This window comes from Pseudopipra pipra, chromosome 16 (assembly GCF_036250125.1).
Source record: "Pseudopipra pipra isolate bDixPip1 chromosome 16, bDixPip1.hap1, whole genome shotgun sequence".
Classification (NCBI taxonomy): domain Eukaryota; kingdom Metazoa; phylum Chordata; class Aves; order Passeriformes; family Pipridae; genus Pseudopipra; species Pseudopipra pipra.
This window is the reverse complement of record NC_087564.1, coordinates 2,221,479-2,234,007: the sequence shown is the minus strand read 5'-3', so window position 1 is coordinate 2,234,007 and position 12,529 is coordinate 2,221,479. Positions and strand designations below refer to the sequence as shown.

Genomic DNA, 12,529 nt, shown 5'->3' with positions numbered 1-12,529 from the left:
CAGATTTACAGGCGGGAGCGATTGGGGCTGGAAGCGCGGCGGCCCCGGCGCGGCTGCTTAAAGAAAGCACCTCCCCAGCACGGGAGGGTCCCCCCTCGACCCCGCCACCCCCAGCCCCTCTCGTGTGGCCCCACACGCAGCCGCAGGCAGCAGGGCCCCGGCGTGACGCGCAGGCAGCGCCCGCCAGCCGCATTCCTGGGCCGATAAACCAGGCAGCCAAAATAGCTGCAGCCCGCGCCGGCAGCACATCGAGCCGGGCTGGCTCACCCCGGCCCAGCGAGAAGGATTCGGGGTAATTCCCACTGGATTCTCTGCCAAGAGCAATGATGTACCCCAAAGCCGCTGTGTGCCCCGGCCTCCCTTGGCAGTGTTCACTCTGGAACTAACGATGGAGGTCACCGAGGCTGCACCGCACGGCTGCCTTTGCCGACTGCGCTGGCGGAGCTGGGGAGCCCGAGGGCTGGGAGCTGCTCCCCGGGGAGCTCGCAGGAGGAGCGAGCTCGGCTTGCTCCCACCATGCTGGCATCTCCCCACTGTGCCCACGGCTGATCCTCTCCCCTCCTGTCTGTCCCGGGTGCTGCCAGCAACAGCCCAGAGCTGACACCTCGGTGCAGCAGATGCCGGTGGGGCAGCCAAGCACCAATCCTGCTGCAAAAGCTCACTCAGCCCCTTGCCAGAGACCCCATATTGGCACCCAGTAGCTGCTGACCATCCAGCTTGCCCTGGCAACTCAGCCCAACAAGGAGCCAGCTCAGTGTCCAGTGAGGGTCCTGGCATCCCAGTGCTTTGCCAGCAGCTCTGGGAAAAGCCAGTGGCCTCTAGTACATACCAACAAGTAGCACAGCCCAAGCCCCCATCCCCGTGGGATGAAGGCACAGCCTCTTCCTCCTCCTCCTGTTTCCTCACCCACACTGTGACACCAGGCCAGCTCTGTGGGCAGTGTGGGAGAGGCCAAGCTGAGTCTGACTGGAGTGTTCCTGCCTTGGCAGTGCCCCACAGACAGGAGACGGCTCCATCATGCCGTGTCAAGAGGCACTGACCCCTTAAGCTGCCAGAGCTCCTCTTCCACTTCCCCAGGGGATGCCTGGTGAGCACCAGCCTGGCCACGGCTGGCTGGGCAGTCACCACGGCACCACAGCACAAAGCACCACGGCGCCGCTGTGAGCGGGAGGTTGGGGCCGTGCTGCCCCGGTGCTCCAGCAGTGCCAAAGGGATTCACTCGCCCACAGAATCTTGTGGTACCGCCCCAGTGCACGCGCCCACCCAGCCAGCAGCCACCTCAGACACTGTCCCCAGCAGTGCCATCACCCACCACAGCGTCACAGAGCACCTCTGTGCCCTCCCCAGCACTGCCACCCAAATGGTGATGGGGATGTGCCTGCGCTGTCCCCAGCCTTGTCTGCAGATTCGGAACAAATGCTGCTGGTGCCAGGAGCTCTCTGCCACCTCCTGCTCCACCGCCACACTCCCTGTGGGTCCCTGACCATGACGTCCCCACCTCCCGCCCTCCTGCCCCGCGGTGCGTCCCCGTCCCTACCCAGGCGAGGTGTCCAGTGCCACGGTGAGCATCGCTCCGCTGAATCGCCGTGTGTCCCACAGCTTCACCTCCCGCTCCCGCATCTGCAGGGATACAGACATGGTCTCAGCGGGCACTGGGGCTGCCCGGCCCTCCCCACGGTGCCACCGCCTTCACCACCCATCCTCCTGCCATCCCAGCAAGGGCCAGGGCGCCTGGCGAGGGGCCCTCTGGCTTTCATGCTTTTAAGCCACCTAAAAAGCACTTGGGGGCCCTGGCACAGCAGCTGCAGGGAGTGGGGCTGGGACATCCTGGTAGTGCCAGGGCCACCTTCCCAGAGAGGACTGTACCTGGCTGAACCCGATGGAGATGAGGCAATCGCTGGAGCCCATCCAGAGCAGCCGGGAGTCCTTGTTGTTCTCGTGTCCCGGGACACTCTGCAAGGCACAGGAGACACGGCTGTCAGTGTTGCTGCCAGCCCTGCTGGGCACATTGAAGGGACATGTGCTGCACCAGCCACGGTTGTGAATCGCGCCAAGGCCGAGCACACGGAGCCGAGCGCTGCCTCCCACCCCTGCTGAGAGCGGCTGTGGGGACAGTGCAGTGGGGACAGCCCGCAAGCGATGACAGCCCTGAGCCCCCACCCTGTGCCAGTGCCAGCACGGTTGCCTGTGGAATGGCTGGCCTGGCTCCCGGTGAGCAGCAGGGTGAGGCAGCAGGTAACGTGAGCGTGAAGGGGCATGGGATGGCTCCTGGGTCCCCAGGGCTCTCCCCACACCCGGTGAGGGGGTGACAGGGTCAGAGTGCTGCGAGGAAGCCGCTCCATGCCACAGGCACTAGAGGAGGCTTGGCTGTGGCCATGATGACAGAGGGACTTACTTCCTCGGCTGCATCCCCGAGCTCTTTATCCATGCCAAATCCCACCTGCAGGGGCTGGGTGCCCCATGTGTGTCCAGATGCTACCGAAACACATGGCAAACTGAGCCTGGCCACATTCCCCACACTGTTCTAATCCCCTGCACCCCGCTCCACCTCTCGCCTTGGCTGCCTGCAGGACTGGGACCCCCAGCCCACGCCACCGCCTCATCCTGCCCCCCATCCCAGTCCTACCGAGGACAGGAGGGGTAGAGTTTCCACGGGGCTGTCAGCGGGTGCGTCCTGGCTCCCATGTGTCCCCCAGATGGGCCCTGTGGCTCCCGGCGCCCAGCGGGAGCCGGCAGCCAGCCCTGGCCCGCGGTGCAGGCAGCGCTCGACGCCCCTCACTCTCCTTGTGAAGCACCAATAAATGGCTGCTAACGAGTTCAGAGCTGGCAGGGAAAGCAGAGAGCTCTGCCAGAGCCAAACCCACCACGGTGCTTCCGGCACCACCGCGCAGGGCAGGGGGACCAGGCATGGGAGGGGGCAGGAGGGATGGGGGCACTGGGGGTGCCCATGGAGGAGCCCTTGGTGTGAGCACATCCCCCTTGGTGTGAGCACTGTGACCATCAGCCACAGCCAGCAAGGCTCTTCCACCACAGCAGCCAGCGAGGGGGCACAAAGGTGCTGTGTCTCCCACTTCCCCACCAGATAAACCCTGCTGGAGCACCTTTCTTCAGTCCCAGCCTCCAGCCCCAGAGAGATGCCACTCTCTGGAGAGCGCCAGGGTGAGAGGAGGCACGTTGTGCCAAGCTTGTCCTCCCTGGCTCTGTCACACCAGCTGCCTTGCCAGCACAAACATGGCTCACTTGGAAGAGGCAGCACTGGCCGAGCTAAGCCCCGTGCTCCCAGCCACGGGAGCAGGATGTGGGGCAGGAGGGGCCCGGCCCCCTCCGCCAACATGCTGGCAGTGGACCCAGCGCTCAGCAGGGAAAGGACCTGGAGAAGGGAACATGTCCCAGGATCGGTGCCAAGAGGGATGGAAACTCCAGGAGCTGGGGCCAGCCCACACGTCAGCCAGGAGAGCACTTCTGCACCTGAGCTGTGCGCCCGTGGCAGCCAGAACTCAACATCTGGAGATCCCATAGCTGATGGTGCTGGCTCCATGGCCCCGGGGCCCTGCGGGTCCCCTGGACCCCCCGGTGGTGGGCAGCAGCCCCCGGGGCAGTGGCAGGGCTGGCAGAGGGCAGGGCACTGCCGCGGCGCTCCCAGCCCGTGGTGTGCCGGCTGCGGAGCAGGGCCATGTTTTCTGCATTAGTTCCATCCTGGCTCAGCAGTACGTATGGCAGCAAGTATGCGGGAGGCTGGGCTGCTCCAGGCTCGCTCAGACACCCGGCTGTGCGGATGTTGCCAGAGGTGAGCCGGCGGACAGCAGTCACTCCTGGGGACCCCCCGCCCCATGTCCAGTCCCCTGGTGTGGGGGGTCTCGGCAGGGCCAGGGCAATGTGACCTGGCACTGAGGGTGGACACTGGTGTGGTTTGGTCAGCTCAGAGCCCTGGGGTGGCCATGGGGCTGCTGCAGATCTCTGGGGCTGGCAGAGCTTGGCAGAGATCCTGGCACCCTTCCTGGAGTGATGCTGGAACCACCCGTGTCCTTGGAGCAGGGGAGCAGCCGCAGCCCAAAGGACAGGCATCCCTTCCGAGCTGCTTGTCCCAGCAGCAGGCTGCAAGGGGCCCACCAGCTCCAGGCCAGCACGTGGGGATCCAAGGAGGCCTCCCAGTTCCCTGCCAGTGCCCAGGCAGCCCAGCTTCCTCCCACCCATTGCATGGGTCCAGCTCAGCTGGTTTTGGGCAGCCCCGGCTGGGGGCAGCCTGCGCTCCCTCCTCAGAGCCAGATCAGCTGCATGGGGAGAGTTTCCAGCACCATCCCCCTCCCAGTCTCGACCCATCCCTCCCACCACAGGCTGGGGTAAGGTGCTGGTACCCAGAGGGGTCCCCAGCCCTGCTCCCTGTGCAACACGGAGGGGGCTGCGGGGGGGCCAGGCCTGGCGTGTGGGATGCAGCTGTTGGCAGCGATGCAGCGGCGGGGTCGGGTAAGCTGGTAACAGCTGCCCGCGGGGAGCGGCTGCCTTCGGCTGCCTGGGAGAGCCCCACACAAAGCCAAGGCTGCTCCGGCTCCCAGGCGATCCCCGTCTCCACGGGAACCGTCCACCCTCAGCCGGATGCAGGGCAGGGAGGGCATAGCCGCGGGGCTGGACAGGAGGCAGATGGTGGGGGGGGAGGCCCAGCTGTGCCCTTGGCAGAGCCCCCGTGGATGGCAGGGGCTGGGACAGCTCAGCCGTGCCTGTGGCTAGCAGCATATGAGCATGGCTAGCAGCCTGCAAGCATCTGATCCCCGTGGGAAGCAACCCCAGCAGCAGGATCTGCGTGGGCACAGGAGGCACCAGAGCCAGGCTGAGCCATTCCTTTGCCAGCAGGTGCCAGGGTAGGAGGGGTCTTGCCTGGCCAGGGCACTGTGGGGGGCTCCAGGGACTGACGCCCTCCAGCTCCATGCACATGGGGAAGCCATTGCTCCTTCCACACCCTATGAGGCAGCTGGGGGCAGGAGGAACAGATTCCAGGGAGCTGAGGGGGTTAACCATGCACAGAGTCCTCCTCTCTGAACAAGAATGTGAGTGATCTCCCTTCCTTGCCAAGTCCCAGTTACTCCAGAGGTGGCCAGGAAAGCAGAGCAGCCTCTCCCAGGCCAGCCCCACTCCTGGTCTCTGCCTGTAGCTCAAGGAGACCAGGATCTATCTGGTCTTTCCAGGGGAGCAAAGGGATCCCACATGGCAGCAGGGATGCTCCAGTAGCCACCACACTGCCAGCACTGGCCCCTGCCCACTGCTGAGTGTGGGGTGTTTGTGTCATGGTGGGGATGGAGTGGGACAAGCCCCCTCCTGTGACCCTGTGACCCAGGGAGCTGGGTATCCTTAGGCTCTGCCTCTCCCACTCACTGCCAGAGCAGCCCCCCACCTCCACTCGGGATGCTGCCAGCCCAGCAAGGGCAGGAAGGTGAGTGGGCTCCTACCCAGACAGCCCCTACCTTGGCACGAATGCCAGGACACAGGACCAGGATGGAAGCATGACCTCCATCCCTGGGCAGGTGAGGGGGAACTCGCTGGCCTTGTGGGGTGGGCAGGCTGCAGCACCCATCAGCACCCATCCATCCCTCCTCTCCCACATCTCATCTCTTCCTGCAGCCTCCGACCCCGTCAGCTGTGAGGCTGTTATCAAATCCCAAAACACCTCTGCCCTCTGGAGTAGGAGCCTGTCAGGAGTCCCAGGTCAGACATAGGCTTGGGCTTCCAAAATGCTGGGAGGGAGATGCCAACCCATGTGGGCCTGAGCTGGCGAGGCCATTCCCAGCAGGAGGGACTGGCATCCAGGCCTATCCATCCGGTGCCACCACACACCCACATCCTTTGAGATGCCTCTGGCTCATGCCGAATCCTCCTCGACTTCCCCATGTCTGCCATACCAAGCGGCATTCCTGGGAAGGACGGCCGAGGGGGAAGCAGAGCAGAGGAAATATAAACAGTCCTGTGCAGCTACGCTGGGGAACAGAAGCATGAGAGCGCCGAGTGTGCGGTGCTATAAATAGGCAGCCCAGAGTCAGGCCAACTTTTTCAAAGCTTCCCACGGTCTCCTTGGGAATGTGGGATGCTGTGGACCTTCCCCCAGCCCGGAGGAAGCCGCTGCCGAGGCTGGGAGTCAGGTACCCCCAGGGTGACCCCAGCGTGGGATACCATGATGATGAGGTGTCGGGGGAGGAAGGCTAAAAGTCTCTCTATGTCCTGATGCGCCTTCCACTGACAATGACGAGTGGTCCCCAGCCAGCCCCAGACTGACAGCTGGACCCTGGGCAGTGGTGGCATGTTGGGGTCCATGGAGTCCTTCCTGGCTGTGGATACAGCTGGGTCACTCCAACCTGGATCTCCACCTTGCCACAGCATCACCCTGCCACCACAGCGATGCTGCCCATGGAGACCCTCTTCCTGCTGCATCTCCCACTGTGGCAGGGACTGATGTGACCCATGGGACGGTGGCCATGGTTTTGGGAGAAGGGCTGGAGTCCCTCTCCCACCCCTGGGACTTGGAGCTGGGCTGGGACAGCACCAGGTATGCTTGGGCTGTGAGCCCCAGCTGCTCCCCATCACTGCATTCTGCCCCCAGCACAGTCCACAGGGTGGGGGGACAAACCCATGGTGGGGACAGGCCTGCAGGGACGCTCTCCCAGCTGTCCCCAGGCACCCTCAGCCTCGGCCCTGCTCATTAAAACAGCTCATTACAACAGGAGCAGGAGCGTGCGCCGGCCCGGTGCGCGCGGCCGTTCCCTCGCCCCCGGTCCTGCCGAAACGCCGGCAGAGGAAGTTTCTCGTGAGAACAGAGCCAGCTCCTCTCCATCCCACACTAGCTGTGCTCAGCAGCAGCCCCACAGCTTCCCAGAGACAGCTCCTGTCCTGGTCGTGTCCCTGTCCCGGGAGCCAGGTGCTGGCCAGTTGCACACACAGCCCCTGGCACGAGCGTGTGGGGGACAGAATGTGGTCCATGGGCTCTGTACCCAGGAGAAGGTGGCCAGGGCAGTGGGCAAGTGGAGATGTCACTGTAGAAGCCCACACCGTACCCAAATCACTGCCCTGCCCTGTGCTGGTGACCCACCTGGGGATCAGCCAGGGTATGGGCACCTTCCCGGTGCTCTGACTCCCTGCTCAGCACTGTGTCCCCTGTCCCACTAAGGGCACAGCCCAGGGGGACATGGGATGGAGGTTTGGTGGGGTTGGCACAGGAACTGCAGGAGGGCGAGGGCAGGAGCAGCCATGCTGAGCCCTGGCAGAGCTGAAGCCGCGAGGGAGAGGATGTGACTCGCTTCCAGGGAGAGGGTCAAGGCGAGGAGGGCGACCACCAGCACCTGTGGGAGGGGAGAGCAGGCGGCTGGGGCAGCGTGGCCTTGGGAGGGGACAAGGCAGGGGACTCACAGGGTTCTCCGGAAGGACAGCAGAGCTCAAACCTGGACCCAGCCAGGCAGCAGCAGCATGGCTACATGGGGTGGCACAGCAGGACCCACTGCAGCCCTGGCACCTACACTGCCAGTACAGGGGCACCAAGGAGGCACGGAGAGCAACTGTGTGAGTACAGCCCTAACACTCAAGTAAGGGCCTGCAACGAGGGGCTGAGCGTCCAGCAGGATGAGGCCACTGCTCTCCCAAGGGAAATCATGGCCCCGGGTACATACCAGGCACCCCACGGGGTCAGCCAGACCCTGTCCACGCTGCTCTCACTGCGTCACACACTCCTGCCTGCTACTGGGACATGCTCAAAATAGCTGCCACGGGCGTAGCCGGGAATGGGGGGTCAGGCCCTGGCGAGGGCATGGCTGGGGTGTGGGCAGCCTGCCAGTCCCCCTTTTCACCCGCTCTCAGTCGCCGCCCCATGTGTGCTGCATCCACAATACCCGAGAGCAGCATCAGGTATTAGGAGGAGAGACCCCTCCTCCCTGAGCCTCTTATTTTAGCTCCTTCTCATTCTTCTCCCCCTGCTCTAAAAAAAGGAATGTTTAATGAGGCAGGCTTGGCAAATTAAGAAAACCGGCCGGAGGAGCAGCCCAAGGCCGAGGCCGGCTCTTGGCACCACCGAGTGCCGCGGAGAGACGGGGGAGAGCCGGCGGTGCCGAGCCCTCCGCCTGCTGCAGAGGAAACCCAGCCCGCGGCGCCGTGGGGGCCAGCCCGGCTGGAAAAAACATCCCACCGTTCACCTCTGCAAAAAAACAGGCAACTTCTAAGCCGGGAGCTCCCGAGGTGCTGGCACCGCACCGCGGCTGTGGCATCACCTGGTTCTGTAACCCCGCTGGCCCGGGGGGAGAGAAGGAGCATTTCCAAATTAACCAGCCCTCCAGCAATGGGGAAAAAAAGAAACAACAAAACCCAGGAGTGTTAATCCCCTTGGCTAAGCAAGCTCTGCGCAAACTTCCAGAGGATTTATGGCATTTTAAAGTTTTCCCCTTCAGCACAGTACTTCTCGAAGACTAAACATCTCCATCCACTCCGAGCTGGCCGGGGCAGGGCTGCAGCAATGAAGGTGCATATTTCTCTTGGCAAACATGGATCCCCAGCCCCAGGCTGGATCAGACAGCGGTGGAGGGAAGTGAGCTGCCTGCTTTGAACAGCCACCATCATTCACACGTTATTTTTAATAGCTCAGCGAGACAGAGTCCACCCTCCCCAGGAGACTTGGCTCGAGCCCATCGCACTCACGGCTCCGCCGAAGCACTGTTAGACAAGCTGACAGGTCTGGCAGGGGGAGAAGTGGGGGGAGGCGGGGAGGGGAGCACTGGGGCCACAGATGGATAGTCACAGGATGAATTTGGGACCAGGTAGTGGGACCTTCCAGCCCTGCCAAGTGGCAGCTTGGAGCAGGAGAGTGTCACGGGGGCCACTGGAGGGCTGGAAGCACTTTGCCCTGGCTCGCCGGCACGTGTCACCACTGGGTTTATGTTTATATATTGTGGTGGGGTGTTTATAAGGCTGCCTGAAGGGTTAGGGCACCATTTGTACCCACAGGAAGCACCCAGGGGCCTTACAGGAGCTCAGAATCCAGGTTGTGGGCAGGAGCAGATGGAAAGTCCTGGTGCAGTGCTGGAGCACTGGCTCCCTCCAGTTGGTGCCCAGGGTTACCTCTGTGCCTGAGCACAGTGGCTTCCTGAGCCCATGGGCAGCAGGAGAGGCACCAGGAGCATCAGAGCCTGCTGGAGCCATCTCACCCTACTCTCCACTGCATCCTTCCCTTCGGGCCCACAGCCATCAGCAGCCAGAGCCCCCGAGCCACAGGAAACCTCTAATAAGAGGCTGTTTGAACTTGACGTCAAGGCTTAAGTTCTCTGCTTATTTCCTAATTGCTGTTATTTGCTGAGCTGTGCAGATCTGGCCGCCCAGCCCTCACTCTTGCCAGGTCCTCATCCCCAAGAGCCTTTGGTCCAGCTCCTGCAGGGCAGGACAGAGCCTGGGGGCCTGCACAGCCCGGGAGCCCACAGCCCCTACGACCCCTGGGCTCGGGATTGCTGCCTGCAGAGTGCCAGGGCACTGGGGGAGATCACCAAACTGGGTGGGAGGGTGCTGGCGCCAAAAAGGAGGCAGCCCCATTCCCCCTGCCTTCAGTCCCTGCCTCCATGTTGCTTCTCCCAAGTCCTGCCCCAGCTGGGACGTTTTGGGGAACCAAAGCCCACCCCCTCAGCAGACACCCAAGTCGGGCAGGGCTGCCTGCAGCACAGCCAGAGGGGATGGTACCTGGGAGGCAGCTGGGCTGGCTCGGGGGTCAAAGATCCGCAGTTTCTTGTCCTGAGATAAAAGAAAACAGAGGAGGGTTAAGGACCCTGGGGCCAGTGGGATGTCAGGATGTATTAGGCAGAAGGCTGCAGCGAGCAGCCCCTCTTCTTCCTGCCCATCACTCTCCTGCCTGAAGTGTCTATTCCTATGGATTGCTCGCATTGTGTCCTCCTAGTCCTGTCCCACATTGTGGGCAGGGGTGCACCCCCAGCACCCCCAGAGCCTCACCAGGACTCCAAGACACTCTACTCCCAGACAAGGAGGGAGCCTCCTAAAGTACAGCCAGGGCTGGACATCCTGGCAGTGCTGGAGGGGAGCAAGCCCTCTCGTGCCTGGCATCTCTGGACCAAAAGGGGCACGGGACTGCCTTCACAAGGGCTGGCAGGGCACAGAGGCAGCAGAGGGGTGCCCCGGTGCCAGCCTTACTGCCAGGGTGCTGTTTGGGGAGCACACACTGTGTCAGCCACACGGCACAGCACGGGGGCTGCCCCACATCCCGGATGGCACAGCTTGGTGTTGTACCCTCTGTGCTCAACCCGCACGCTTGGCAGGGGCTCCAACCACAGCCGGGACTCCAGCTTAGCCCGCACTCTCTGCATCCTTGGCCTCCGAGCGCCATCCCGAGCCCACCGGCTCCGCAGGACCGCCTGCGCCCTTGGCGCGGGGAGGGGGCCGTGCTCTCAGCCTGCGGGCTGGGTCTGTGTGCTCAGACCTGCTTGCTCAGCCTCCAGGCATGGCCTGGGGGGCTCCTGGCTCGGACGCTCCTCTTGCCCGCCCAGCTTGCCCGCCCGGCCGCCGTGCGAGCCCCGCGAGCGGCCGGCGCCATCTAGCGCCGCATCCCCGCGGTACCGCCGACCTCGTTCCTGCCCTTTCCTACCCCGAAACTTCCCGTCCCTCCACACTCCCCACCCCTGGAAGTGCTCAGGGCCAGGCTGGATGGAGCTCTGAGCAGCCTGGTCTAGCGGAATGTGTCCCTGCCCACGAGATGAAGTTTAAGTCCCTTCCAACCCAAACCAGCCTGATTCTATGAAACCAAGCACACCAGGGTGCAGCTGGTGGCCAGCCCTGTCATGCTGTGCCACAGTGAAGTCACCCACGTGTGCCACTCACCTTGCAGGAGGTGCCAAGGAGGTGGCCATCTCGCTTCCAGGTCAGGCTCTGCAGCTGGTCCCCGTGGGAGTCCAGGGCTGCAGGAGGAAAGCAGGGTCAAGAAGGGTCCCTCCCACGGATGGGGCAGAAGTCATCGCTCTCCCACCTGGAACACTTCCCAGGGGAACTGATCTGTCCTTTCTGAAGGGTTGGTGGCAGCCCGGACCCAATGGGACACTGTGCAGGGAGCATTCCTGAGCTGCTGGAGCCCCACAGGCCTGTGCTGCCACCCACCTCCTCTCGCTCTCGGGTTAGCTGAGGTCTGGGCCAGCAACCACCCACGGCACCCACATCTGCCCACGCCCTGGGACGTGCAGGGAGAGGGACACCCTGGGCAGTACCAGTGCCTTTTACACCACTGCACCAGAGCGTAGGGAGCCTGTGCACAGGGACGAGGGACTGCGGTGCTCCCGGCCCAAAAAGCCACCCCAGCTGCCTGTTCCATGACACCACGGTCAGGACTTGGGCTCAGGCACCAGCACTGCAGACCGACATTTCAGGCAGTCGTGGCCTTGCCTACCTGTCAGGGGCTGCTGCTGCCCCACGTCCCAGACGGTGACTCCCTTCCCTGCGCCGCTGGCCAGGACTCCGTCCGCCGTGGGGTGGAACTGCAGCACGTCCACTGGGCCCCCCCCAGGCCCCAGGGTCAGCCCTGCACCACTGGGCATGTCCTGGCTGCTCTCGGGCAGGCGCCACACCTTCACCTGCAGCCCCAGGGAGAGGTGGGTCAGTCCCCAGGCAGGTGAGCAGGACCCAGCTGGGTGCCTGGGCTTGCTGCTTTTCCTCACCTGAGGACAGCAGGTGACCCCTGGTTGTAGCTCAGATCCCAGACAGGAGAAGGCTGATCCTTGTCTGACACCATCTGCTCTGTCCCCCACAACCTGGGGATGTCCCACTCTGCTCCCCAACTATGCTCCACCCCACACTCCTCTTACTCCCATCACTCCAACCCCATCTCCTCCAGGACTCCACAGTGAATCCCAGGGACATGCTGGAGGACATGGGGTGTCCCCTTGGGACCCCTATCACTGAGCACTCACCATCTCATCAGCAGAGCCTGTGGCCAGCAGGAGCTGATCGAAGGGTGAGAAGTCAAAGTCTGTGACCACGTCTGGAAGGAGAAGGGCAGAAGTTTGTCCCCACCTTCCCCCTGCAGACAGTGTGGCAGTCCCTTCCCTCTTCCCCAGCCTGATTCCTTCCCTACACACACACACATGTGGGCAACCAGGGGCAGATCCAAACCCACTGAGGCATTTTGGAGCAGCTCAGCTTTGCTGTGAGTGCCTGAGCCCATCCACACTGTCCATCAGGTCTTGCACCCCTTTGGCAGGGGATGGGGGCCCTGAAGGCATCTCCCTGTCTAACCCATCACCACCCACACGTGGCTATGATGTCCAGATGAACATCCCCCTGAGGCACAGGGAGCAGCACGGACAGCACAAGGCTGTCTGTGCTGACCAGATGCTGGAGGCCATGGCCTGCTGGAGCCATGCTGGTAACAAGGCTCCCTTTGTAACTCCCTGGCTCGGGATGCCAGCAGCAGGGACACTCCTCGCAGCTCTGGCAGCAGGGCCCAGCGGGAGGAACGCTGGCACCATCAGCAGCAGCCCCTCGGATGCATTTGGCACGCTCGGAAAAGTAGGTCACT

The 12,529-nt window shown here is 63.3% G+C and overlaps 1 protein-coding gene across 2 annotated transcripts in view; it reads right to left on the bottom strand.

Annotated features, from left to right (window-relative positions):
* Positions 1–12,529, bottom strand: part of LOC135422942 (mitochondrial import inner membrane translocase subunit TIM16-like) — a 39,040-nt gene that overhangs the window by 21,783 nt on the left and 4,728 nt on the right. For both annotated transcript variants that reach the window (XM_064672595.1, XM_064672593.1), the window contains exons 4-9: positions 11,922–11,992; positions 11,402–11,585; positions 10,843–10,919; positions 9,694–9,744; positions 1,867–1,953; positions 1,538–1,620 (exon numbers count right to left, since the gene is read on the bottom strand). In XM_064672595.1, coding sequence (XP_064528665.1) covers positions 1,538–1,620; positions 1,867–1,953; positions 9,694–9,744; positions 10,843–10,919; positions 11,402–11,585; positions 11,922–11,992 — 553 coding nt within the window. The remainder of the gene's footprint in view (positions 1–1,537; positions 1,621–1,866; positions 1,954–9,693; positions 9,745–10,842; positions 10,920–11,401; positions 11,586–11,921; positions 11,993–12,529) is intronic.